The 26,504-nt window shown below is 37.7% G+C and overlaps 2 protein-coding genes across 2 annotated transcripts; both read left to right on the top strand.

Annotated features, from left to right (window-relative positions):
- Positions 1 to 155: 155 nt before the first annotated feature.
- Positions 156 to 9,183, top strand: LOC127410202 (lysosomal-associated transmembrane protein 4A-like). The gene is made up of 7 exons (XM_051645338.1): positions 156 to 403; positions 1,178 to 1,298; positions 5,623 to 5,699; positions 6,367 to 6,489; positions 6,606 to 6,701; positions 7,441 to 7,539; positions 8,059 to 9,183. The coding sequence occupies exons 1-7, from the start codon at positions 305 to 307 to the stop codon at positions 8,131 to 8,133; spliced, it is 690 nt and encodes a 229-aa protein (XP_051501298.1). The 5' UTR covers positions 156 to 304; the 3' UTR covers positions 8,134 to 9,183.
- A 2,737-nt stretch (positions 9,184 to 11,920) lies between these two features.
- On the top strand, positions 11,921 to 23,827 carry matn3a (matrilin 3a). Its single transcript, XM_051645162.1, has 8 exons — positions 11,921 to 12,083; positions 15,681 to 16,256; positions 19,805 to 20,014; positions 20,274 to 20,426; positions 20,665 to 20,790; positions 21,750 to 21,848; positions 23,557 to 23,626; positions 23,719 to 23,827. The coding sequence occupies exons 1-7, from the start codon at positions 11,921 to 11,923 to the stop codon at positions 23,610 to 23,612; spliced, it is 1,383 nt and encodes a 460-aa protein (XP_051501122.1). The 3' UTR covers positions 23,613 to 23,626; positions 23,719 to 23,827.
- The last annotated feature ends 2,677 nt before the right edge of the window (positions 23,828 to 26,504 follow it).

Raw genomic sequence — 26,504 nt, 5'->3', positions numbered from 1 at the left:
AGCTCTGAACTTCCACGCATCTGAGCTCAAAAACATCACGTGCAGCCATTCATAGAGCACCTTTAATTGCAGTGGGGCGCCTCTTACAAACGCAGCCATGCGTGATTAAACCTTGACCACGCCCCATTTTCAAGCGTATTCATGTGAACCACGCCCCTTCCTCACGCATGATTCAACTCTGACTACGCCTCCACTGTTTCTTACCCATCAAGCGGAGTTTTGCTGGAGAGATTGAGGGCTGCTGTTTTTGACGGCAGAGCCTTGTCTCTTTTTCTCGACGTTTCATTAAAGCAACGAGAACGACATGCGTTTCAAACCGTCTCGAGGCCGACTTTACAGCGCGCGCTGCTGCGGCTGCTGTCACGTGCGGACCGGAACCATCATCCTGGGCACCTGGTACATGGTACGATAATCATTAATATAAGGACATAAATATAATTTTGACGATCATAATACAATTGAAACATGATAGTAGCCTCTGCTTTGAGTATTTCAAGGTGTGTCCATGTAATAGTGTGCGTTTATGTTGATGTTTTTGGCTGACATCCGTCTTAGCTCGATGCTAAGCGCGCTATGCCAATTCATTGTTTTGAAAATCAAACTGTCAACAAACAAAACATTTAAATGAGAATAAATGTATTTTATACGCGTCAAAGCTGTATAACAGCCTCATCTCGTGATTTAAGTAGGATAATATGGCGTGTAAGTGATATTTAGGTGTTTATTTTTTATATTCGTGGATGATTGACTAGCTACGGCGCTAGCTGAGGCCTAAGATTGGGTTTACTGGACTGTCTGGACCTAAGTTTAGTTTACAGTAAACAAACAAGAAATGTGCGGATATTGTTTATAGTTGTATAGGTAAAAAGTCTGGGCCTAATGTTTACAGGTAACTAAAGTTTCCATATACGAATGACTAATTTGAAACGTCAGCTGATTATTTCAACTAGGCGATGGCGCTTCAAATTAATCTTTAACTTGTATATTCATTTGGAAAAGAAGGCAAAACAGACCTTGACCTCATTTTCCTGTTGACTTGTAATATTTTTTTTTCTTGAAGTCACATGAGAGTGAATCAAAACACTATTGGTCTGATTAGACGGTCATCTCTGATATAATGCTATATCTCATTATAAGTCTCACCTGTCCTCTCTGATCTATTGGTATTTGTTTAAAGGTGGTGTACCTGTTGATGGGTATTCTACTGGCTGTGGCAGTAACTCATCCTGAGAATGTCCCTACTTTTGACCTGCAGTGTGAAGTTATTGAGCATTACTTTGCCTCAGACAGGATGTCTGGTATGTTGGTGAGACATTTTACATTTAACTGAATGCTGAAATTCTATATTTTGTAATGCTATAGTTAATTAAACTTAGTATTTTACACAAAACTGACTACACTTGGATTGTGGATGATATGATATTAGAATTATGCCATTCAATGAAGAAAAAAAGATTTTAGACTGAGATTAACCCTTTAAGCCCACAGAGAAAAAAATAATTATCAAAATATTCATAACCACAGTCTTGACCATCACAAAATAGGTATCGTTTTAAAGCATTGAAGCTGTACTTTACAGTGCATGTAGGCATGGAGACTAAAACTGAACAAGTGCTTTGAAATTTGCAGACAAATCAGAAGTGTTCCATTTTGATAATTTATTAATAATTTTGCACTGCACATATCATTGTAATCGGTAAAAACATCAAACTGATCAAATAGCCACGTGTCATATGTCATTGGAAAGCTCTCAGAAAGCAGAATACAACCAGCCTATCTGTTTTACTCACAGACAAAAATAAAGCGAGTAATAGCTAATTACATGTCTTTGACGTATGCTAATTGTAAACGGGTGTTGCTTATTAGCCGTGTTTTTGCTTTGAACTTTGCTAAAAATAAACATAACATAAAATATCATATACCATTACTTGGAGGAGGGGATTCCCATTAAAATAAGCCCACACACAATGTAATCGGGTGCATAGATCATTAGATAACCCAGCACAAAGTGTATCTGGCTAAAAACACATTAGCTTTCCTGGATCAGATGACTTCATCGGAAATTATATTGTACATTGTCCAGCGTCATGGAACGCTAAACCAATCGTGTTAGGATTCAGATCGCTACAACCAGAGGTGGAAGTCATCCAAATATGGGCAGAGGGTATCGTTTACTCTAATTACATATGGCCACCAGGAGATGGCACCCAGTACATGACACAGACTCAATTGTGGCTCAAATGACACAGAATTGAACTGAATAAAATTGCATTACTCATGCCTGCATGCTTTGGAGAGAGAGCATATCTTTAGTCATTGTTGTATTTGTATGTGTAATTAGTTCTTATTAGGGCTGGGTGGTATATCGACTTTTTAAGGTATATCGATATATTTTCAAACGAGATATAGGATGAGACAATACTGTTTATATCAATATAGTTTGATGTTGCGTTACATAACCCGTTTCTTCCATAAAGCCATGCCATGTTTGCACCTCTCCTCTCACACTCTCCGCGCAACCCCTCCCCCACTCTGCATCTGCGCACAAACCCAGCACCACTCGCTCACAAGTTCTGCTGCAACATGGGAGACACAGCACCGGTTCACACTGTCGAAGAAGACCTCGTTAGTAAAAAGAAAAACAATAGTTCAATTATTTGGAGATGGTTTGGATTTAAAAGATCAGATGAGCAGCAAAACAGCTGTGCGCTGTTTGACTGACAGGTGGCTTGTGTGCGTCGCACTTCACGTGCGCGTGTGCTCAGAGAGTGCTCACGCCTAAACGGTCATATACATTTCAAAATTCCGCCAAAATGCCGTCTTGGTGAGGTGTTTATGTAAAAACAGAGTTATGTTTAAGGTGAATGTAAACATTGGAGGGAAAAGCTGATTTGTATCGAAATGTACGACTTGTAAGTTTAAATGTAACCTAATAGACCTGCCGCTGTCTAGTGTATCATTAATAATAATCAAACAATAACAAGAAAATGACAAAACCACTCACTGCTCTTGGCTGGATAACTTTACTTGTATAACTCTAGTATTAAAGTATTATTCATACAGGGAAAACCAGTAGTAGTTTTATGTCAAATTCATTCTGAATGTTTAATTGAATACATGATACCGTTCAAAAAGCATTGTTTTCTTAATTTGTATATATTTTTTTTATTTTTTTATTACTGACTGTTTGCTACTCTTGAATAATAACTTGAGAACTTAATTCTTTTATAATTAAATGAGTTAGTGTTAGGCTATTATTTGTTGTGGTATTGAAGCTGGTACAAAAGTCATCACATTTCAGACTAATACTAGACTACTGAAATTTTGGTATTGTGATTAGTGGTTGACCGATATATCACCTTTTTCATTATTTGCATCAGCTGATATATTTTCCTGTTTGGGCGTTGTTGTTTTTTTTTTTGTTGTTTTTTTTAATTGAGGGTGCCGAAAATCACCTTCTTGCATGTGAAGCGACAAAGATGTAAATGACCAGTTACGGTTCGTTTTGTTGTTACGTGCCATTGTGTTATTACAATAATAGACTGATGTGCAACACGGTGTCATTTAAACGGTCCACATATCAGAGCCGTGGCAGACACGTTTGAGCTCATAATATTAAAGTGCTCGTCTGTTTCATTCTCCCTCTCTCTCCTCAACAGTTCCCTGTAACTTTTAACTGTCTTGTCTAATGATAAAAAGGCAAATCAATAAAACTTAATACCATATATACTGTCTGCTAATATACAGATGTCGCGTTTAAACATGTAATTCACAAACCTCATGAAAATCCAGAGTTTTCTTCAGGATTAGGATCAGAAGTTCCTTTCGGTCACAAATCATGATGGTCTGACCTGTGACAATCCAAGCAGGCGATCCGGAGGCTGTATACGGAGGTACGATGAAAATAAGGTGCTTTTCAAACTGTCGGAGACCAGTTTCCATAAGAGTTCCATTCATTCAAATCAGCTGTCAGTTAAGCCATTAACTGATTAGGCAGCAAGGTAGCAAGTCAGCTGCTTACGTTTTCGGATGCAGCCCGAGGTAAAAGCGTTTCACGTATGCTATAAGTACATTTCTTATTGACTATGTACAATTGGTTTGATTCAATATTTTTTTTAGTAAATGCGATTGCTAATGTCATGGACATGCCATCTATCCTTGCTGGACTACTGTTATTTCCTTCTTCCTAATATATTAACAGTTTCTTCGTGCAAATAAATTACTAAAATTTGATGACTAAACAGAAATCTGAAGAAACTGCTATCTACCATTTAAAATACAATGTAATTTTTTTGTTTTGTGTGAAATTGAGTAACTATAGTGCTAAATAAGTTTATTTTTTTAGCAATTTTGTTTATTTACTATATTAAATTGTGTGATCTATCGGCCTATCAGCCACCCTGCTCTCTGGATATCGGCCATAAAAAGAAAAAACATATTGGTCGACCATTAATTGTGATAAATGTATATATTGTGTATGGTAGATCTTGCTGCAATAACATGATGAAAAAGTAGATCTTATTCCATAGAAGTGTGAGAACCCCAGCTGTAAATGATGGTGATGGATGCTTTCCTTTATTTGACTAGCATGCATATATGTAACATAAAATAGCCTCCCCTACCCAGCGCAGTTTACATTTCTGACCCAGAGAATCTAGTTGATTGCATAGGTTTAATACTATTAGGTTGGCCATGTTGTAATTTTAGAAAACGTACAACAGAAACTCTGACATGTTACTTGAGCATGTACTCAATACATGTCCCTTTTTTCTCTCTGGACAATAACTTTTTTTTTTACTCGGAAGCACTTCAAATCTCTTCCACCATTTACAACAGCATCATAAACTGCAGTATGTGTTAAACTTCGTGCCTCTGCAACAACCCCAGCCGCGAAGCCTTCGCAGCCCAAAAAGTCTTCTGCCCCGAAACAAAGCAAGTTGCAAACTTTATTTACCATCTCGCATGTGGCTTTGACTTACAACTGAACATTTAGTCCATTTCGTAGAAAATACCGAGAAATATGTTGCTATCGCCATTCAGCCTGAAAATACTGAGATATGATTTTCGGTCCATATCGCCCAGCCCTAGTTCTTATGTGCAGTTATTATGTTTAATTTGTTTGGAGACGTTTTTGGACACTAGGAGAAATTATTTTTGTAAAGCTATATCTTTTGATTGCTTTGTCGTTACAGGTGATATGATTGGGAACAAAATAAAATCAGTTTTTTCTGAGCCACCTTATTTACACCCTGAGATATATAATGTAAAATAAGAAGAAAAAAGTAAATTTTTGGCTCTATTATTATTATTTATTTATTTATTTATTTTTCAGCAGTTCCTTTGGCTGAGAGTCTCAGAATATATCATCAATATCATTACATTTTTTTGAAAAGTTTTCTTTAAAATTATACCAAACAATTGACCCTCTTTGGGTGTTTTTTTTTTTTTTTTTTTTTTGAGATAAGTCATAAGAGTAATAAGCCTTTAATTTTGTTCATGCAACTTAAACAGGAAACCTATAAAAACACTTTCAGAGATTAAAGAGTTAACTAGGATGTTTTTTTAATTTTTATTTTTATTTTTTTAAATGTAAGTTATTTGTTTCTTTTTCATTCCCTACAGAGAATGCTTGTGTGGGATTTGCCATTTCTCTCCTGATGCTTACTATCAGTGCCATGATGGTGTATGGAGCTATTACTGTAAGTTTATATGATTAGTACACTTGTACTGTGTGTTTAATCTCATGCTTAATCTTTGAAGTGCACAGTTTGAAAAAGCAAAAATCACATATTAAAAATGATGCTTGTTTAATAACTACTGAATTAAAATGTCCCATCATTTAAAGCCAGTTCAGTGAACATCATCCATTTTTGCACTAAATATCAAATTAGGGGAATATGAGTGTCACCACTGTGTTCTTCAGCAGTACTTCACAGCTTGCTTGATGTCATCCACAAAAATAGGTTGGGTTTGTGAATGCATGATGCACCCCTTGGTTTCTGGTGTAAAATCACATATAAAGTGCAATGTTCACAGCTGTCAGTTGCATTTGTTATTCCTGATCTTGTTGCTTTGAGTGAGCATTGAGCTTTTACTGTGTTTCAGACCCAGAGTATCCTCTGACCTCAAATTTTAGGCAAATTAAATGCTGTTCCATTAGAGGTACAACATTGTTAGATGTGCTAATTTCTCTTTCCATGTTAGGTATTTTGAGCCTAGTTGTTCAGCCATAGCTATTTTTTATTTGCTTAGAACTGGATGATTCATAATTCCCTGGATTCCTTCAGCATTAAAAACAGTAAGGAACACTCTAAAAATGATCAAAGCTAACTTCATGACATGATTTTTTATTTATGTTTTGCACAGAATCGTGGTGGCTGGCTCATCCCGTTCTTTTGCTACCAGCTGTTTGACTTTGCACTGAGCTGCCTGGTAGCTATCAGCTCTCTCACATACCTGCCCAGGATCAAAGACTACCTGGACCAGCTGGTCAGTCTCCCGACTACTGCCACTTGTGACTACCTGTCTCTCAAAAACGTTACAGTTCTAAACACGAGAGGTTAATTTAAAAACACTTTACCTAAAAAAAAATCTCTCTCTTTTAGCCGGACTTCCCCTACAAAGACAACCTGCTTTCTCTGGACTCCAGCTGTCTCCTGCTCTTTGTGCTCGTCTTTTTTGCCATTCTCATTGTCCTCAAGGTAAATGTCACTGAATTTCACTTGATGTGAGGCTTCAGATGTTCAAATACTGAAACGCCTGAATTAAAGTAGGGTTTGTTAGTTCACCCCTAAAGGAAAATTACTAAAACCGTATTACTTTTCTTTGTGGAACACAGAAGGCAATGGTATGCAGAATGTTAACCTCAGTCAACATTTAATTTTAATTGCCTCACTTTTCCATACAATGAAAGTAAATGCTTTGTTGATTAACACACAAAATAATTTAGACTCATCCCTCTTCATAAAAAATCGAGATGACATTGAGGCACTTAAAATGGATGTGAATCAGGCCAATTTTTGGAGAGTTTAAATGCAAAATGGGAAGCTTAAAGTTTCATAAAATAAATTGCATTAATTCCTCTTAAATCTTGTGTAAAATTGGCTATAACATAACCTAGAAAAGGTTAGTAAGTGATTTTATCACTTGAACATGCATATTGTTTACATCTTGTGGCTATACTTTTAGTGTTTATGGATTGGCCCCATTTACTTCCATTGTAAGAGTCTCACTGTAACAGATATTTGGGGACGAGTCGAAATTAAATTTTGTGGTAATCAACGTTGACAAAAATGCTGTTGATTGAGCTTAACTTGTATTGAACATGGAATATACCTTTAATTCCATACTAACCTGTTTTATTTATAAGAACCAGAGTATAGAGAGAAATTCATCAGATATTATTTGAAATACCAGTATGTATTCTCTTTTGTTTTTCAGGCTTATTTGATCAACTGTGTGTGGAACTGCTATAAGTACATAAACAACAGGAACACTCCAGAGATTCCCTTCTATCCTGCTTTCGAGACCCCATCTCAGGTATGTTCAGGTTAACAGAGTTCCCAGGCTTCTTTTTGTTGAGAAGGTGTAGTAGATTACCTTAAAAAAAAAACAGAAATCACCAGACTGGATTTTCCCTTCACGTCACCGGTCACAGAACAGCATGAATTTCTACCTCTTGAATGCTCAACTTTAACTGCTCCAGTTCTTTCAGTGATTAAGTCTTTAGACCGATTTAAACGATAACGTGCGAGGTCGAAGCCGATTCGTGAGTGTTTTGGTCTGATAAAAAAAAAACAACAGGCTCATAAGTTTCATTCTGTGTCATTCACAATAGTCATTCAACCCACGGCATTACATTTACTCTCTAAGTGTTCACAGTATTACAGTAGAGGGCGCTCTTTGCCTCTGAATGAGGTTTTTGAGATGTTGTTTCAACACTTCTTGAACCACATTCTTCTTGTTTGTTGCCACAGAAAATGTGGTACTGCTCATACATTTTTTATTTTATTTTTTTCTGATAAATATCATCAGATTTCTGTTTTCTCTTTCTCATAGTACATCCTTCCCACGTATGAAATGGCTATGACAATGCCAGTGAAGGAGCCGCCTCCACCTTACATGCCTGCTTGAATTCCCCTGACTGGATTCTTCAGTAAAAGCCAGTGCAAACACCCATCTTTGCCCTTCGATCCTACCTTCGTTTTCAACACATGGAAGGTGTTTAGACTCCCAGTGTCCACATGTTTCTCACATCAGCAGCTTACAAATTGCAAAGACTTAACCTTAACTATTTATTTCGCATGACTCTCATAACAGTTCATCACTGCAGATATATTTTTGTAAAACCATAGGAAACTTTTAGGATTGGTTGTGTGGCAGGATTTATTTTAATTACATAGTGTTGTATCTGAGATATGAGATGCCATTCTCATTTGTGGACATCATGACTCGGGCTCTGCAATAGAATTGTGTTTACAACAGAATTATATAGTTAATTCATTGTCAATCACTAATGAAATGGTTCTGTTGAGATGGGGGCAGGTAATCTGCCATTTGAAACTTTTACCAATGAAAGATTTCACAGTACCCAGTCACCTTCAGAGTGTTTTTTTTCCATGCTTTTCAAGCTTTTTTTTTTTTTTTTTTTTCTTTTTCTTTTTTTTTCTTCCTAATGTTTTAGTAGAGGAAGTATTGTGAAAACAACATTGCCCTAAAACTTGACAGGGCACTTGCTATTAGAATCAAAACACTTGGCTAATTAATCTGTTTTGTTAAGACAATCCAGTGTGATGGTAAACATATATATATTTTTCCATTGTGTACTTATTAGTGAACGTAAGACATTCATCCTTTCAAAAGTGAAAGAGCTCAAAGCACTTTATCTTGTTTATATAATTAGTGTTAATTTCCATCGATCAAACCCTTGTGCATCATGTTAGCAGCCATCATTGTGATCTGTTTAATTGGAAACCGCTGGATAATGCTGTTTAACACACAGCTGGTAAGAGGAAACTTTCCTCTCTTGACAGACAAAAGTATAGTAAAAAAAAAAAAAGGAAACTGCTAATGCTGTGTAAATCAATGGATGCATGTTTATTTTATTTTGTGGTCTGTTTCTTTTCTTGTACATGTTCTGTAATCGAATTACTTCAATAAACATTTTAAAACAATTGTATCTGTCATCAGACTTCTAGTGAATTTTTCAATAGCCTAAAGCAATTGAGGCAAACCTATACACCGATCTGCCACAACATTAAAACCACCTGCCTAAACTACCTGCTACAATCTCCCTGTAGATGTCCCTCTCTCTTATTTTAAGCAATTTGATAGCATAGTGAAGTCCTTCATTTGGAATGGTAAACGTCCCAGGTTAAATTTCAGTAAGTTACATAGGCCGATTGACAAAGGTGGGTTAGGCCTACCCAAGACTTTATTTTATTATGCATTCAGTCTTAGACATTTGGTCCATTGGTCACTTCCACCTGAGAGAGCTCCTCCCTGGTTTTGTATTGAAAAGGAAGTTCTTGCCCCTATCACACCACTGCAAAGCCTTTCGATTAAACTAGCTGGAGAGGTTAAGTCGCACCCCGTTATTTAGCATTTGCACTTGATATGGACAAAAGTGTCCAGAGTGTTTAATTCTGATATTTATTTAAATGTAGCCTCGAGCATATGGCTAAACCCTAAACTATGTATTAATAAGTCCCCTTTCTGTTGGTCAGATTGGATTGTGAGGGGGGTTAATACACTTGGTGACCTATATGAGGGTGGAATATTGAGATCTTTTGAAAATTTGATTCAACATTTTGGGATTCCCAGATCTCAATTTTATAAGTATTTACAGTTGCGCCACCTGCTCTGCTCTGTTTTTGGGAGTAGCATACACCCACCTAGAGTGGCAGATACTCTGGAAGTGGTGATTGCTGCTTTTGGGAAGGGTCATGAGGCATCAGTGTATTACTCCTTGTTAATTCAGAGTCTGGGTTACGGAGCTTTAAATTCTCTTAAAAGATTATGGGAGAAAGGTTTAAACTTGGTATTGGAAAAGGGAGTGTGGGCAAGGATTCTAAAAAGTATAAAGTCTGCATCTAGAGATGCAAGGGTTCACCTTATGCAATTTAAGATTTTACATAATTTTATTGGACCCCCTCTAGATTGTATAGGCTTGGTCTTAAGGACACACCCATCTGCTGGCGATGCCATACTGAAGATGGAGACACCATTCATGTTTTTTGGGGGTGCCTTAAGATCCAAGAATTTTGGCTGAAGGTGCAAAGTTTTGTGTGTGATGTGTTGGGCACTCAGGTCTCGTTCTGCCCCAGACTCTGTATTTTGGGAGATAGGGAGGTCATGGATTTGGTAGATAAGTACATGAAGGACTGGGTTTTGACTGGTGTGATGATTGGTAGGCAGGTTATTTTGAGGAGTTGGAGCACCCTCGTTCCCGGAGTGGTGCGCGGAGATGGGGAGGGTGGCTGCCTTCGAGGAGGGGTCGAGCATTAGGATGGGGTTTAGGGAAACATTTTTGAGGGAATCTCAAGGTGGGGCGGTGGAGGGAGTAATTTAGAGGTTTTTTTTATTTTGTTTTATTATTTTTATTATTATTATTATTATACTTGATTATGTTATGTTATTTTATGTTGTTGTTTTAGTTTTCTGTGTGTGTGTCTATATTCTATTGACCACAGGGGTGTTCGTGGGGGGGTCAGGGTGGGTTGAGAGTTTGGTAGGGGGAGGGGATATAGTGGGGGTTTAATGTTTAAAGTTTTTGATTCATTATATAGATGTTGTTGTATTTCTTGTGTTAATTTATGAATCAATAAAAAAAATTATAAAAATAAAAAAATAAAAAAAACACCTGCCTAATATTGTGTAGGTCCCCCTCGTGCCATCAAAACAGCGCCAACCCGCATCTCAGAATAGCATTCTGAGATGCTATTCTTCTCACTACAATTATACAGAGCGGTTATCGGAGTGACCATAGACTTTGTCAGTTCGAACCAGTCTGGCCATTCTCTGTTGACCTCTCTCATCAACAAGGCATTTCCGTCCACAGAACGGCACCATTCTGAGTAAGTTCTAGAGACTGTTGTGCGTGAAAATCCCAGGAGATCAGCAGTTACAGAAATACTCAAACCAGCCCATCTGGCACCAACAAGCATCCATGCAATTATCTAATCAGCCAATCGTGTGGCAGCAGTGCAGTGCACAAAATCATGCAGATACGGGTCAGGAGCTTCAGTTAATGTTCACATCAACCATCAGAATGAAAAAATTAGATCTCAGTGATTTGGACCATGGCATGATTGTTGGTGCAAGATGGGCTGGTTTGAGTATTTCTGTAACTGCTGATCTCCTGGGATTTTCACGCACAACAGTCTCTAGAGTTTACTCCGAATGGTGCCAAAAACATCCAGTGAGCAGCAGTCCTGTGGACGGAAATGCCTTGATGAGAGATGTCAGCAGAGAATGGCGAAACTGGTTTGAACTGACAAAGTCTATGGTAACTCAGATAACCGCTCTGTACAATTGTGGTGAGAAGAATAACATCTCAGAATGCTATTCTGAGATGTGGGTTGGGGCTGTTCTGATGGCACGAGGGGGACCTACACAATATTAGGCAGGTGGTTTTAATGTTGTGGCTGATCTGTGTATGTGTGACCAAAAATAACTCATTATCTTAAAAAGGTTTATTGTACACTTTCATAATTCGTATATTTCAGATTCTTGGCTTTTTGAGTGGGTCTTCCCTCAGTTGTCTGAACACCTTGTGCCTTTGGATTGGATAGAAATGTGACACGTTTCATCTAAGCCCTACATATGGGCTGTCTAGGATGCTGTTGAAAGCATGCTGGTGTCAGTTGGAAGTGAGGACAAATCGTGAACTTGAATTGGACACGAAAAGCACGGAGAAACAATGAAGTCCTTCTTTGGGAGTTTGGTATTGGTATATTGCCTCACTGTTCTGCTGATGGATTCCTCGCAATGCTATGATTTTCACAATCCATCCGACATTTTAGCCCAAAGTTATGCACAAAGAAGAAATAATGCACTTCCACACAGGACATTGAACCCAGCAGGTAGGTTTATTTTCATTTTATCACTACTAGAAGTTACTTTGCCATTGAATTACATTTTAATTGGCATATTTAAGTCATTGATTTTGTTATGGTGTATTTTTTACACATTTAAATTGTATCTTAAACTGCATGACCGCAAAGCAACGTTTACTTTTTCATTATTTTCATTTATGCATTACAGTTTAAATAGCACAAAAATGATTTGTACATTATGTAGCATGAATAGTGTAATTTCCAGTGAAATGCACTGCATTAAAAACATATCTAGTGCATTTAATGACAGATGAAAAATACATCCACATTTAAACATGAAGTGTAAGAATGCTTAAAAAAGCACTTATGTGACATCTGAATGGCATGTATTTTAAAATGGTTAAAAATGAGGAACTACATGCTTCAAAGAGATAGTTCACCCATCTTCATGTTTTTCCAGACTTGTTTCTGTGAAACACAAAAGGGGATCATGGGCAGAATGTTAGCTTCAGTAACCATTCACTTTAATTGTGTGTGTGTGTGTGTGTGTGTGTGTGTGTGTGTATATATATATATATATATATATATATATATATATATACACACACACACACCGATCAGTTACAACATTAAAACCACCTGCCTAATATTGTGTAGATCCCCCCCATGCCAACAAAACAGCGCCAACCCTTGGCAACGGCAATTCTTCTCACCACAATTGTTCAGAGCGGTTATCTTAGTTACCGTAGACTATTTTGAATGGACAAAGTCTGGCCATTCTCTGTTGACCTATCTCCTCAACAAGGCATTTCTGTCCACAAAACTACCACTCACTGGATGTTTTTTTTTTTTTTTTTTTGGGCACCATTTGGAGTAAATTTTAGAGACAGTTGTGTGTGAAATTCCCAGGAGATCAGCAGTTACAGAAATACTCAAGCCAGCCCTTCTGGCACCAACAATCATCCATGCGATTATCTAATCAGCCAATCGTGTGGCTGCAGTGCATAAAATCATACAGATACGGGTCAGGAGCTTCAGTTAATGTTCACATCAACCATCAGAATGGGGGAAAATGTGATCTCAGTGATTTCGACCGTGGCCAGACAGGCTGGTTTGAGTATATCTGTAACTGCTGATCTCCTGGGATTGTCACGCATAACAGTCTCTAGAGTTTACAAAGAATGGTGCCAAAAACAAAAAAACATCCAGTGAGTGGCAGTTTTGTGGATGGATTTTTATATATATATATATATATATATATATATATATACAATTAAAGTGAATGGGGATTGAGGCATACATTCTGCCTAACATCCCCTTTGTGTTCCCTAGAAGAAAGAAAGTCATATGGGATTTGAACAACATGAAGTTGTGTAAAATTGATTTCCATTTTTGGGTGAACTATCCCTTTAAAACATACAACTGTTTTTATGACAAATTTAACTTGGCATGTTAAATTTTAGATAAACACAGGGCATGTTTTTTAAATAAACATTTGCAAACAATTCCAGTTGTATTTGTTTGACTTTCTGTTTGGCTAATTTCCTTTTCCACTTAAACGTTCTGGTGGTCCATAGTATACCGGAGTAAATACTGGTTAAATGGACCTCATCACCCTCACAAACAGAGGAGGAGGATTTTGCCCCAGCTTATCCAAGTATCTTATCCAGGACCCACAGCTCATTCTCAACTCAAAGTTTATGAGTGGCTCAAAGGCATACCAACCACAAAAGTGTATAATACAAATAAAGAGCATTCTAAGCCTTTGTCACACAAGCAGCTGAAAGGCGAATGGGCACCAATAATTTGCAGAAAAGTTCAAGATCCAGAACAAACTATTGTAGTCACAGGACAAACAAGAGAAGTTACAGACATGTCAACTGTGAATCCAGATCAAGCACTTGTTGTTCCACAGCAGTCATATACAGGTCTACAATCAATGATTCTTCATGGGCAATCAGCAACTAACATGCCAAAAACAGTTGTTCTTGAGAAAGGTTTCCACCCTTCAAAGACATCACTGACACATTCCTTGACCATGCCAGCCTCACGAAATTTGAATATCTCCCTGGCAGTTTGGCACCCAGACACCTCACCCCAATCCCTTCCAAGCACTTCCATTACACCAGAGCCATATCCCCATAATAACTTTCACAAATCCCTTACAACATCTACCCTGACATGAGAGCCATTTCCTCAAACCTTAACTAAATCCCTGCCAGTGTCCATCCTGACACCAGAGACATATCCCCAAAGTACCTTACCCAAATCCCTGCCAACCAACACCTTGACACCAGAGGCATATCCCCAAAGTATTTCATCCCGACCCTTGCCAAATTTTACACATTCTCGAAGGCAATATCCTCAAAGAATGCCACTCGAACCCATTTCAACATCCACTATGACCCCAGAGACATATCCCCAAAGTACCTTACCTGAATCCCTGCCAACATCCACCCTGACACCAGAGACTTATCCTCAAAGCACTTCACCCAAACCCTTGCCATAGTTCACCTATACTCGAAGGCCATTTCCTAAAAGAATCTCACCCAAATCCATGTCAACTCTCACTCTGACACAAGAGCCACATCATCAGGCCACCTCAACCCAATTCCCACAAATGTCTACCGTGACAGAAGAGCCATTACATAAAACCACCTCATCTAAATCAGAGGCATCTGACAGGATTACTGTCCATGCCAAGATAGCCATCGCAGGGTGGACAGGTATAATTCCATTAAATACTCTGCTGCTTAGTTTACCCTCCATCTATTTATATAAAAGCAGTAGTGAGCTTACAGTTTCTTTGTTTCAAAGGTGGACTAAGCGAAATGACATTAAGGGCCCATTTATTCCTTATTCCTGAATTATTTGTCTGAAACTGTATCATAAATGTGAAAAGACCTTTCACATTGAGTAGTATTTTTGCATGCAAGTATCCTTATGTCATCTTGCCGAGTCTTCCTATGGAATGTATTTTAGAAGTAAGGACATTCATGTTAAAATAACTAACTAATCTGAAAATAAATGCAGCTTTACAGTAAACAGCTAATGCAGAATCTTTGGAAATGTTATAGGCTTCTACAGTATTACACATTGGTTTCTTAACACAGATGATAATTCTATAACTGAATATACTAAAATCCTCCAGTTTGCTTTCAAAAAACAGGTCAAGGCCCCTATATGTCTTGCAAGATTTTAAGATAGTGGTCCTACGTGCTAGTTATTCAGCAGTGATTAATTCTATACCATAGACTGATGGGCATTGTTTTTCAGTGTAGTTCCAGAAAATCCAACAGCAAAGTTACTGCCTAGAGCAAGACACTCAGTTCCAAAATATATTTGGACTTCTACGTAAGATTCCTATCATGCTTCCAAAACCCCTCATTAGTTACCAGGAGGACTTGTTCCTCTAGCATTTGCATGCAAAAGAGTATGCTTTACTCACGTCTACCTTTCCACTGGGTCAAAGACCCGCAAACACCATCATACTGTCAAATCTAATTCTGCTTCTTAATGTCTCACTAATCCTTTCATTGACTAATACACCAGTCTTCATTATATAATATTGGCTATTAGCAACACAATATACAAAGGGTTTAACATTTTATATTCAACTCTCAGCAACAGACTCCCAGTGTAGGAGCCGTCCATTGGACCTGGTCTTCATCATTGACAGCTCACGTAGTGTACGTCCAGGTGAGTTTGAGAAGGTCAAGATTTTCCTGGCTGACATGGTGGACACTCTTGATATCGGTCCCGATGCTACGCATGTTGCAGTGGTGAACTATGCCAGCACGGTCAAAATCGAGTTCCTGCTGAAACACCATCTAACAAAGGACACTATAAAGCAAGCCATCAACCGCATTGAGCCCTTGGCAGCAGGCACCATGACTGGTCTGGCCATCAAGAAAGCCATGGATGAAGCCTTCACTGAAAAATCAGGTGCACGGCCTAAATCGAAGAACATCTCCAAAGTTGCCATAATTGTTACTGATGGACGACCTCAAGACCAAGTAGAGGATGTCTCCGCTGCAGCACGGGCTTCAGGGATTGAAATCTATGCGGTTGGAGTGGACAGGGCTGACATGCGGTCATTAAAGCTCATGGCCAGCAATCCACTTGAGGACCATGTGTTCTACGTGGAGACCTATGGTGTGATCGAGAAGCTCACCTCGAAGTTCCGGGAGACGTTGTGCGGTAGGGTGTATGCAAAAAAGGGAGATGGGGCTGAGTTCTATGGCTTTCCTTTTTACAGAATATATTTAAATCCTTGGGAGTAGGTGATGGTTCACTCTCTGGAAAACAGTTTGGCATGAATAGCAAATTTTAAAAGTATAGTTTACATCCCAATATGTGTTACACCCCAAAATGCATTGTGATCATGATATGGCTTTATAGCCTCCAAGGTAAAAACTCTTGTTTTCCAGAAGTGTGAATCGTTGGATCGTAAAACATTCTGAAGAATATCTTCAGTATGAGAGTCTTGATAAGCCTACTTATCATTCAAAGAATCATCTTTTATGTTTGGCTCCTTTGAATGCTTTGAATCATCTAATGTATGTGCTTTGCAACCTATTTTTGTGGAATGAAGGTCTTTGAATGGAATGCTCTCAGAATTTAATATTGTCAATGTCTTCACAGTCGTTTTAAGACTAGTGTACCTCAAATATGTTTTTCATAGAAACTTTAGATCATTTTGTGTTGCAGAGACCTTTGAATATTTGACTGTTTGTGGGTAATTAAAATTGTTTGTCTTTTTCAGGAAAAGAGTCAATCTTTATTCATGGACATTAAAATTTCTCAACCAAGTGCTATGCTAGAAAAGTGCTTGCAAGCTACGCCTTGCCTGTACAAACAATTTGCTTAGTCCAGCTGTCAGCCAGTCACCATAGCGTATCAAAATAAATGCTATTACAGCTTGCAGTTGCAAACTAAGGGCATACAATATTGCTCAGTACAGACAGTCACAGCAGGTATGACCAACCTAGTCCCGCTCAATGCATCACAGCCATAAAAAATGCCTATTAATCATAAATAAAAGCTAAAATGAAGCAAATCCTGACAGTTGCTTGCCCATGAACCTGCTTTTGCTAGTGCTAGAGTGGCCTCATAACTCCAGTCAAGTAATGAAAGCTTGTTCCAGGTATGGACCCCTGTGCCATGGGACACAACTGCGAGCACATATGTGTCAGCAGTGGCTCCTCCTTTTACTGCAAGTGTCGGAATGGCTATATTTTGAATGAAGACCAGAAAACATGTTCCTTAAAACGTAAGAGCCAGCAGATTGTGCTAACTGCTTTACTTAGATTTTGAAGACATACTTTGTAACTAGGGCTGTCAATCGATTAACATTTTTAATCAAGTTAATAACATGACATGCTGATTCATTAATTTATTCGCAATTAATCACATATTTTAGTATTTGCTGAGAATGGCCCCCAGATAACGATAATTCAATATGAATAATATATAATTAAAATGATTATAAAAATGCTGTGAAGAACACATCTGTGTCGCTGAGTTCGGAATTGCATACTACCATACTACTCTTACTACTTCTGCCATACAATTATGGATGGCTGAAGTAGTACAAGTAGTATGGGTAGTATGGAATTCCCAACTCAGCCTGGGACACCGGCTCTCATTCTGTGGCTGCGGTTTTTGAGGTTTGTTGAGGGGCGCTGCCCCCTGCTGACTCGGCCTGTAAAACATGTATTTCAAGCTTGAATTGTTCCAAAGGTAGAAAAATATGTACTTTTATGGTACATTACGGAATTTACGTACGGGTCAAGGGGCATGATTAATTGCGATATTTTTTAATGCATTATTTTATTATATAATTCATCGCACTAAATTAACATGTTAAATAGACAGCCCTAGTAAAACCTATTAGATTTCCTTTGACAATGACTAATTTAAGTGATAGCCGAGTGATAGAAAATGCTAACATTTCAACAATACTGTCTGCAATCGTGTTTGACTAACCTGTTTAGCTAGCAGTTGTTTGCCAGCTTTCAATCAAGAATACATGTGTTCTGATTGTATTACTTGATTTCATATGATGCTAATATATGATTCATTTATCTTGTGTGTGCTAAGTTACAAGTTACATTATGATGTAGGCTCTTTTCAAAAGTCTAGTGAGCTGCCTTGCTGTCTACTGCCAACATTAGCACAAGTGACTGATTTAAAACACTCTACATAAGCTAGTAACTCTGTGCGTCACACAAATAGTGCTCTTTCATGAGGCATATGGGACACTTGACAATTGATTCCAATGGCTCTGATATTAGCATGTTGCTAAGCCAACAAAGTGATCCCAGAGACTATTTAGCCCGAGACAGAGCGCTTGTATTAAAAAGAATGAGAGAAATTGGAATGCCCAATATGTTAGATGTAGAAAAGAAAGTCCCCTCTTACAGTTAAAAGAGCCAATCAACTTTTAGATACAGACATCGCCTGTCAGTCAACTCAAGAACGCCCATGCACATTAGCTTGGTAGGCCTGACAAAAAGCATTTTTAGTGTGATCTGAGCTAAAGATGCACAATTCATTATACCACTGTTGTCAGATTTTACTGATGATTTGAAATATGTTCTTTGATCGTAATTTTGACCAAACATTTTGGGGATTTTGGTCTTTCCCAATTCAAATAGATAGGAGCTGTACTTTTATGCTGCTTGCATCCATAGAAAATAGCTGCTTGGGACCGTTCCAAAAATGGCTGCAGAGTGGACTGACTTGCCTTGAAAGCATAAAAAGTACTTAGCAAATACAAATATTTGGTAAAATAGTCTATTTTAATTTAGATTAATTTATTGTTTTCAATACTTGCAGTAATGATTGAAAAACAAGTATATTTAAAAATTATTTCTCTCAAATCAGCCAACTTGGATTAATTTTTCCGCATGTCATGTCGCACTGTCATTGCCTTATTCATGAAGGATTCAGTTGATGCTGCATCAGATTTTGGCCAAAATTAGCTATGTTAGAAGGCAGCATAATGTTCCTACCTACCTTTTAGAACAGTATTTGCATTGGTACAGCATCTATGATGCCTTATCATGCTGTAAGCAGAACACTAGGTTTTGGAACAGAGCTGTAATTTAACTATATGTGTGCAATGTAACGTTTTAGTCCTACAATCCAGCTCACTAGCTGCTGGGATCTGTCCACTGATCCAACCCATGCTAAATCACTTCTGAATTACCATGGACATTCTTTTTCTGTCGTGATGTTGCCAAAACAGTACAGCAACAACATCATTGTCAGTGTTGCTGTCACTTTAAGAGACAGATGACAATTGCCTCATTTTTACACAAAGTTCAGCTTGTATTTCAGATGGTGCAAATTAGACATGTAGCGATGTACTGGATGAGTGTATTGGGAAGACTAGCCTGAGAAATATGTTCAACCAAGACCCAATGATCAGGTCTGCTTAATCAACAGTGAACTATCCCTTTTAGAACTACTTCTGAAGGTCTAATTATTTGCAAAACACCAACAATAGTATATAATTGGTTTATTACTTAGAAAGACCAAGTAAACATTGGAATGCTGTAATGTTTACATAATGCTGTAATTGTTTTACATAAATGGTACTATAATTGTCTACTGTGGACTCAACTGATGACATTTTTGAGTTTCCAAAGCTTGCAATGGAAAAATAGCATTTGTTTGTATATTTTAAGGAAATGACTGTGTACACATTGTCCATGTTATGTGACATATATGGCTTGTTCCAGATATGGATGCCTGTGAAATGGGACACAGCTGTCAACACATTTGTGTGAGCAGTGGTAACTCCTATTACTGCAAGTGTCGCTCGGGCTTTGTCTTGAACGATGACAAGAAAACATGCTCCATTAGAGGTGCTGGTGCTTATACCCATGGTAACAGTGTACGAAAGGGTGACCGCAACAGTAACCGTGGTGGCAACGAAGATGGCAGTGCTAGTGAGTTATGTAATGTAAACAATCATAAATGGCCTCATTCATGCCATTTCATGATGTGAAATTATATAAAGCATCATTCATGGATTAACTACAGGAGTAATGATTTACTGATCACAATGGATTGAGCCATTGTTTTTTTTTTTTTTTTTGCCAGTTTAGTCCCTCCAATATGCATTTTCTAAAAGTTGTGTAGGAGAAAAAAATTTAGCTTTAAGAAATAACTGTGATATCTACTGGTTGCCGCTATGGCTTGTTTCAGGTGTGGATGCCTGTGCGTTGGGCCACGATTGCCAACACACTTGCGTGACCAGTGGTTCTTCCTATTACTGCACGTGTCCCCCTGGCTTTGTCTTGATGCAGGACAAGAGATCATGCTTCAAAGCCAGTTACAATGATGGCGATGGTAGTGCCAGTGAGTTTTCTCTTGTAGACCATCATAAATGGTATTGACTCATTTCATACCATTTTATGATAGGTATTTGATTTTTTTTGGTAGCTGGTTGTTCTGAAATAGGATTATTTCAATATGTTTTTTAAAAGTTTAATTCAAAATTGCAATCATCCTTGCAGCTAAATCTCATACAGGTAAAGAAAATAGAGATTGTTTGATAGCTTCAGGGCTCTAGAATTTCAAACACAACTTATTGCAGGTTTGGACCACTGTGCACTGGGCCATGATTGCAAACACATTTGCATCAACGATGACTCTTCCTATCACTGTGAGTGCCAGCAAGGTTTTGCGCTGCAGAAAGACAAGAAAACATGTTCTAAAACAAGTAAGCTCATAGGCTATGGCTATTCAACTCTGGATACATGAACCATGTGTTTCCTACAATCATGCACTTCACCACATGCTTTAAAATTACTTTCTAAATGTGGTGGTGGGAAATAACTGGTGGGCACTGAGAGAGTTTACGTGCACAATCTTACACCAATTATGCTTCATAAGCCGGCAACGTGAGTGGTCTTGTAAACGCCTTAAACAGCTTTTCTTTATCGGGGTAAGGTAGTAAACGTTTAAGCATAAACTAGATTTATTCACATTACCCGAGTTATGCCATTCTTACTGGTTTATCCAATGTGCGCATGACTGTTTACATTTTCACTTCAAAAGCAGAGTGTAATGCGATGATTTAAGATCTAATGTAAATCAATTTCTTGCGTTGTCTGATTTTTTTAATAAGCTAATTTTTGGAAGATATCAGCATATCGTTGTGCATTTAAAATACTCATTGTCTTACTTTCCAAAGTTGAATAGTTTTCTTGCAGATGGGATGAAATCAGATGCATTGTTGTCATGACAATTTAACATCTAGTGAATTATCTAGAGAATACGTAAGCAACCAAAAAGAAATAATAGTCATTCAGGCTCTTTAGGAAGAAAAAATCCGTGCAATGATCATTAGGCAAAACCTCATCTGTCTGTGTCTATTGTAATTTCTGACATGTTGAATCAGTTAAACATTGATTCAACATCGATGTAAAACCTCCATTACTATATGTAACACTCACACAATTTTGCAAGAAATAAATGACAACAACATTGCAAAAGCCGTGTTGCAAAGTGTTACATAGCACTATTTCATAATACAACTTTTTGTATTTTATAAAACAACTTTCACTTTGGGGTTTGGGGTATATACCATTGTTTGATCCATTATCACTCTTAATTGAATTACTCTTAATCCTGTGCAAGGTATTTTTGTGATGTTTGTTGTTTGAATGTGATATGAAGAGGTAAAGGTGGAAGTAGTTCAGGACCCCTGCATGTGTGAGGCCCGACTGGCTTTCCAGAGGCAGACACAAACCTCCATCCAGGACCTCAATGCCAAACATATCCTTTCTGGTTATTGCTTGAAGATAGCATGTTGTGTCAGAAGTGTTGAAAACTTCACGTCCTTTGTTGAACCCAGGAAGTAAACATGTGCGCATGTTAAAGGTTGCGAACTGTGTTTTATTTTCCCTCCAAGAGTACATTTTTACCACACTGATGGTGAGGTTTAGGTTTTAGGGGGAGAGTTCATAAAATTTGCATTCCTTTTCACTGGTACACCTACAACTAAAACCAACTCACTTTACAACTCGATTTTGGTGCCCCTCTGTGGACAGTTCACCTGGAAACTGGATCTCACACTAGCCCATGTTCCATGATCACACGGGAAGTCTGCATGTTGGTTCCGAGAGTTCCAGTACCCTAAGATCATTCACATTATGCCTACTCACTGACAAGCGGCAATTCCTATCAGACATCTTTGCATGGGTTCAAATGTGTTTACCTTCCCCTGTGGTGCTACTGGAAGCATGTTGCATCAGCAGCTTGAGAGACCCACTCTGGGTCCGAAATAGCATACTTTAAGAGTATGCACTGTGTATGATGACGCATGCCTCGGCTGGTAAAACAGTACGTTCTTTAGGTATGCATGTGTGTAGTATGAATAGTTTTTAGACATACTTCATCCGGGGACGTGGGCACTGTCGCTTGACCTGAATATATGACATATTAACAACAACCGCGAAAATAATCTACTCTGGTTTTGTTAAACAAGCACCATTTAAGCACAAGCAACAACTTTCTTGGTATATATCGCACTTACTGCTAAGAAAAGCTGTCCGACTCACGGTTCACCACCGTTCCTTTAAATCCAGTGTTTTGAACGTGACATCTCCTCAGCTCCAGAGGGATTATGGGATAGTAAGGTGTAGGTCATCTGGGTATTTCCCGCTCACTGTTTTATGAAAACTGAGGATTCAGACATACTACTACATTGGCATACTATTTTTGGCATACTATATAGTAGGGAAGAATGGATATTCGGACGCAGCAACAGTTTTGGATACAGCGTAGAAACCAGGAAGTAATCGCATAATCAGTGACAAGCAGGAATTGGAGGTGGCATTTTTCCCTCTAACAGTACATTTTTACTCCACTGATGGTTAGTTTAGGCTTGAGGTTTTGGAAAGGGGGTACAGTTTTATCAAATGTATATTACTCTTCACTGTATTACAGCCTGTAGCGCTGAAAACAACTCGTTTTACAACTCACGTTTGGCGCCCCTCTGTGGACATTACACCCGGAAAATGGAACTCACACGTGCCCATATGCCCAACAACACTTATCTCTTTGGCCAGTGGGGGCAGTGTTTTGAATTTCGGTTAAGCATAGACTGATTTTATCTAAAGAAAAGTCAACCTACTGCTTCCGATTACACTGTGAGATCAGTCTGAAACATAAGTTCAAAAACAGTTCCCACTTCGGCCACTGGGGGCAGCGCGTCAAATTTCAGTAAGCAAAGACCAAATTTTGCTCGAGAATTGTCGACGTATTGTTGCCGAATTCACAGTGAGATGATTTGACAACTTTGCGGCTCAAGTAACACAAATTATTTTCATGGAACAAAAATATAGTACAAGCTGCATGCATTTAGAAACTCTGGAATGCCTTGCTTCATAGACATCCATTGTAAGTATATTACTATAATAAGAATCATTTACTGGTCCATCTCCAAGATATAAGAAATAAATTACCTTAATGATCATTTTACTAACTGCTCTCTCAAGAAAGGTTGAGCAAATGGAAAATACGCTGGGACGCGTGTAACGGAGCATTTCTTGGTAAGTGCTGACACTCTGACACGGTTTTGTTCACTGATTAAATACAATAATTCAAAACACATCACGCCTGAGTGTTTATTTCTGTTCATCAGGGTCAACATGTTCTGTGAGCTGACAGCAATCATACCTGAGTGGCTTCCCTTTCCTGCTTCATCAACAAAGCATCATAACAGTGATCTCATGAACATCCCTATGGCTTAAAAAAAAAAAAAAACTCTGGATCACAGTGGCTGGTGTTCAAATGATTTCATAAATGCTGTTTCTAATCAAACTGTCATATGAATGATCCAAAAAGTTCTAAAGTTTAAAAAAAGAATTTGAATGGTATTCCAAATATAAATTAATCTTAAAATTAAATCTTATAGGAAGGGATGGAAAGAGTGTGTAATGATGTGCCTTTTCTGCCCAGAAATTGCCATTAGAAAATATATCAATTATGCACATAAATGAGAAGAGATCCATTCTATTAGAACTTATAATGTATTCTGCTTTAGAGATTTCAGTTAAATACACAAATTGTATATTATATATCTATTGTAATCCATTTTTCTGTGTGTAATAATATTATTTTATTACTATTTGAATTATAGTTTAACCTCATGTAGTCTCATTATATACTTAGTTCATAAACCTCTATAATATGCAATGTCAATAATCTTTATGAATTATGCCAATGCTATTCATTAAATTAAAACTTTTTTAATGAAGTGTTTTCAAAGTCTGTCTAGTTTGTAATGTTTGCATTAATTCATAACACACTATGTGTGACTCGACAGTACAGGCGTCCCTTGCAAACATAAATCATCACTGTTAGTATGTGTCATCATTACACAGAATATAGCAGGGTAACATGAAGATGTTAAAAATGTGTATTTCTGCTACCACTGTGAGATGTACCTAAATCAATATAGATCTTTAGTCTAGCCATAGACTAAACAGGCTTATATAATTGGTCAGAACGTTCAACTATTCCATTCTACACATATACAATGTAATCATCGCACACAGACAGACAGACTGAGACAACATCAAAACCATTTTCTCATCCCAAATCCCAGCTAAGAATTGATTCATAGCCCCTGGAAATTTAGCAGGTCTTTGGAGTGTTTTCAATACCATATGAACTGATATTTCTCCATCACCTGTTAAAACAAACAGAGAAGGTATTCATCTGGTTGGCAGGAAACAGAGTGATTGATTCCGGTCTGCCTGCTCAGTGCTTGCTTTGCTCAGGTTAAACTTCAATGTGGCATGTTAATTCTAACAGCAAACACCAATTTTTGGGTCATATGGGTGAGCCTTCTAGGTCTCTTGCTATCCTTTCAGTACAAAAAAATCCATCTGTGAGCCAAACGTGAGGTTCTAAAGTTCAGTGAGATGTGAGTGAGGTAAGCCAGGAGCCATTGGATCACATCAAATAGTTCACCTCTAAAAAGCCTTGGCTCTATGATTGCAATGCAAGGCATTCGCAACCCTTTAGAAGTACACCTCAGCCAGTATTTAATGCCATCAGAACCTTGACTGTCTCACTGCAATGGTCATAATTTATCTCTATTTCAGATTCAAAGCACTCTCTGTGTGTGCATATTCTCGTCACTGGACCCTGAAACCATATATTCTGTCAAACTCTTGGTGAAAGGAAAGTCTAGTAAAGATTTTCACATCCCATCCTCACAGGTACGCATGGAGACGAGAAATTCCCCAGCAGGTCACTAGAGATAAAAATGTTAGGTATGTGCAGCATACATTTTTTTATTTTGAAACACAGTACATATTGACATACCCAGAGATCTTAAAGGGTGAATATCTGCGCCCCATTGCTTTAGGTGTATTACATGTCTTTTGTAGGTGTAATTTACATTTGTTTTACAAGTAATAAAAATATGCATGCAACAACCAAGAATGTAACCACATATTCAAGATCTGAGATGTAAGGTTAATGTAAATGAAAAGGTTTCCAATTTCAGTTTCATTTTATATTTATATATCAATTTGTTTTATTTAATGAAAATGCACGCATTGAAAAAAATGCAATATTTTTTTTCAACAGGTGCTGGATCAAAGCATTAAACATTAAAGTAAAGATATATATCCACACACAGTTATACCATTTCCCATTTATTAATTAAAAATAGCAACAAAAAAACAAAAAAAATAATTAAAAACATTTTTGTCAGGCACCTTCGTCATTCATCTCTTAACTTGTACATTACTTAGATTATAAAGATTATTAAATTGTATATAATGCAACTAAAATTCTATTTATGATACTATACTAAATGCCAATATTATGTGTTAATACCTCAGTGCTAAAAATGTTACGTCTAAGCTAAACAGCAGTAGTATGGATATTAAAGGTGCACTCAGTAATTTTTTCCTCATTAAAAAGTTTAACTCCTAAAGACATGAATTGTAATTTTGCAATATATTTAGGAAATCATGACCACTCACATTAAAGTGAAGACTCCAGTCATATCAGTAACCTTATATAAGCTGTTTTATTCTACATGTTGAGGGTCCACACATGGGGGCTGCCATGTTAGAATCACATGACCAACCAAATACTACTCGTTTAATCTCAGTAACCGTCCTGTTATTTGACACTTTCACTCATTGATTAAAGGGTTGTCCATGGCTGACTGTGAATACTAAATTACTACAATAGCATCTGAAACTGAAAACGATTGATTTTCAATGGTACTGCATCCAAGCAGCTAGGTGTCAGCCCAAGATGATGCAAAGACAAAAGTTACTGAGTACACCTTTAATACCTCTTTTTTTTTTTTTTTTTTTTTTTTTTTTTTTACATTATAATGAATGTGATCCACTTTGGCAAGAAACACACACATCACCTTTATTTAGTGTGTCACTGCAATTT

The sequence above is a fragment of the Myxocyprinus asiaticus genome, chromosome 19 (assembly GCF_019703515.2).
Source record: "Myxocyprinus asiaticus isolate MX2 ecotype Aquarium Trade chromosome 19, UBuf_Myxa_2, whole genome shotgun sequence".
In the NCBI taxonomy this organism is placed as follows: domain Eukaryota; kingdom Metazoa; phylum Chordata; class Actinopteri; order Cypriniformes; family Catostomidae; genus Myxocyprinus; species Myxocyprinus asiaticus.
Note: the sequence above shows the minus strand (reverse complement) of the source record. Positions and strands in the feature narration are given on the sequence as shown.

What these genes read in the sequence shown, in the direction of transcription:
- LOC127410202 (XM_051645338.1), top strand. Translation starts at nt 305, where the DNA reads ATGCGTTTCAAACCGTCTCGAGGCCGACTTTACAGCGCGCGCTGCTGC. An exon ending in TCCTGGGCACCTGGTACATG is followed by an intron (nt 404 to 1,177) that starts GTACGATAATCA and finishes ATTTGTTTAAAG; the next exon opens with GTGGTGTACCTGTTGATGGG. An exon ending in AAGACTACCTGGACCAGCTG is followed by an intron (nt 6,490 to 6,605) that starts GTCAGTCTCCCG and finishes TCTCTCTTTTAG; the next exon opens with CCGGACTTCCCCTACAAAGA.
- matn3a (XM_051645162.1), top strand. Translation starts at nt 11,921, where the DNA reads ATGAAGTCCTTCTTTGGGAGTTTGGTATTGGTATATTGCCTCACTGTT. An exon ending in CAACGAAGATGGCAGTGCTA is followed by an intron (nt 20,015 to 20,273) that starts GTGAGTTATGTA and finishes GGCTTGTTTCAG; the next exon opens with GTGTGGATGCCTGTGCGTTG. An exon ending in GAAAACATGTTCTAAAACAA is followed by an intron (nt 20,791 to 21,749) that starts GTAAGCTCATAG and finishes TGTGATATGAAG; the next exon opens with AGGTAAAGGTGGAAGTAGTT.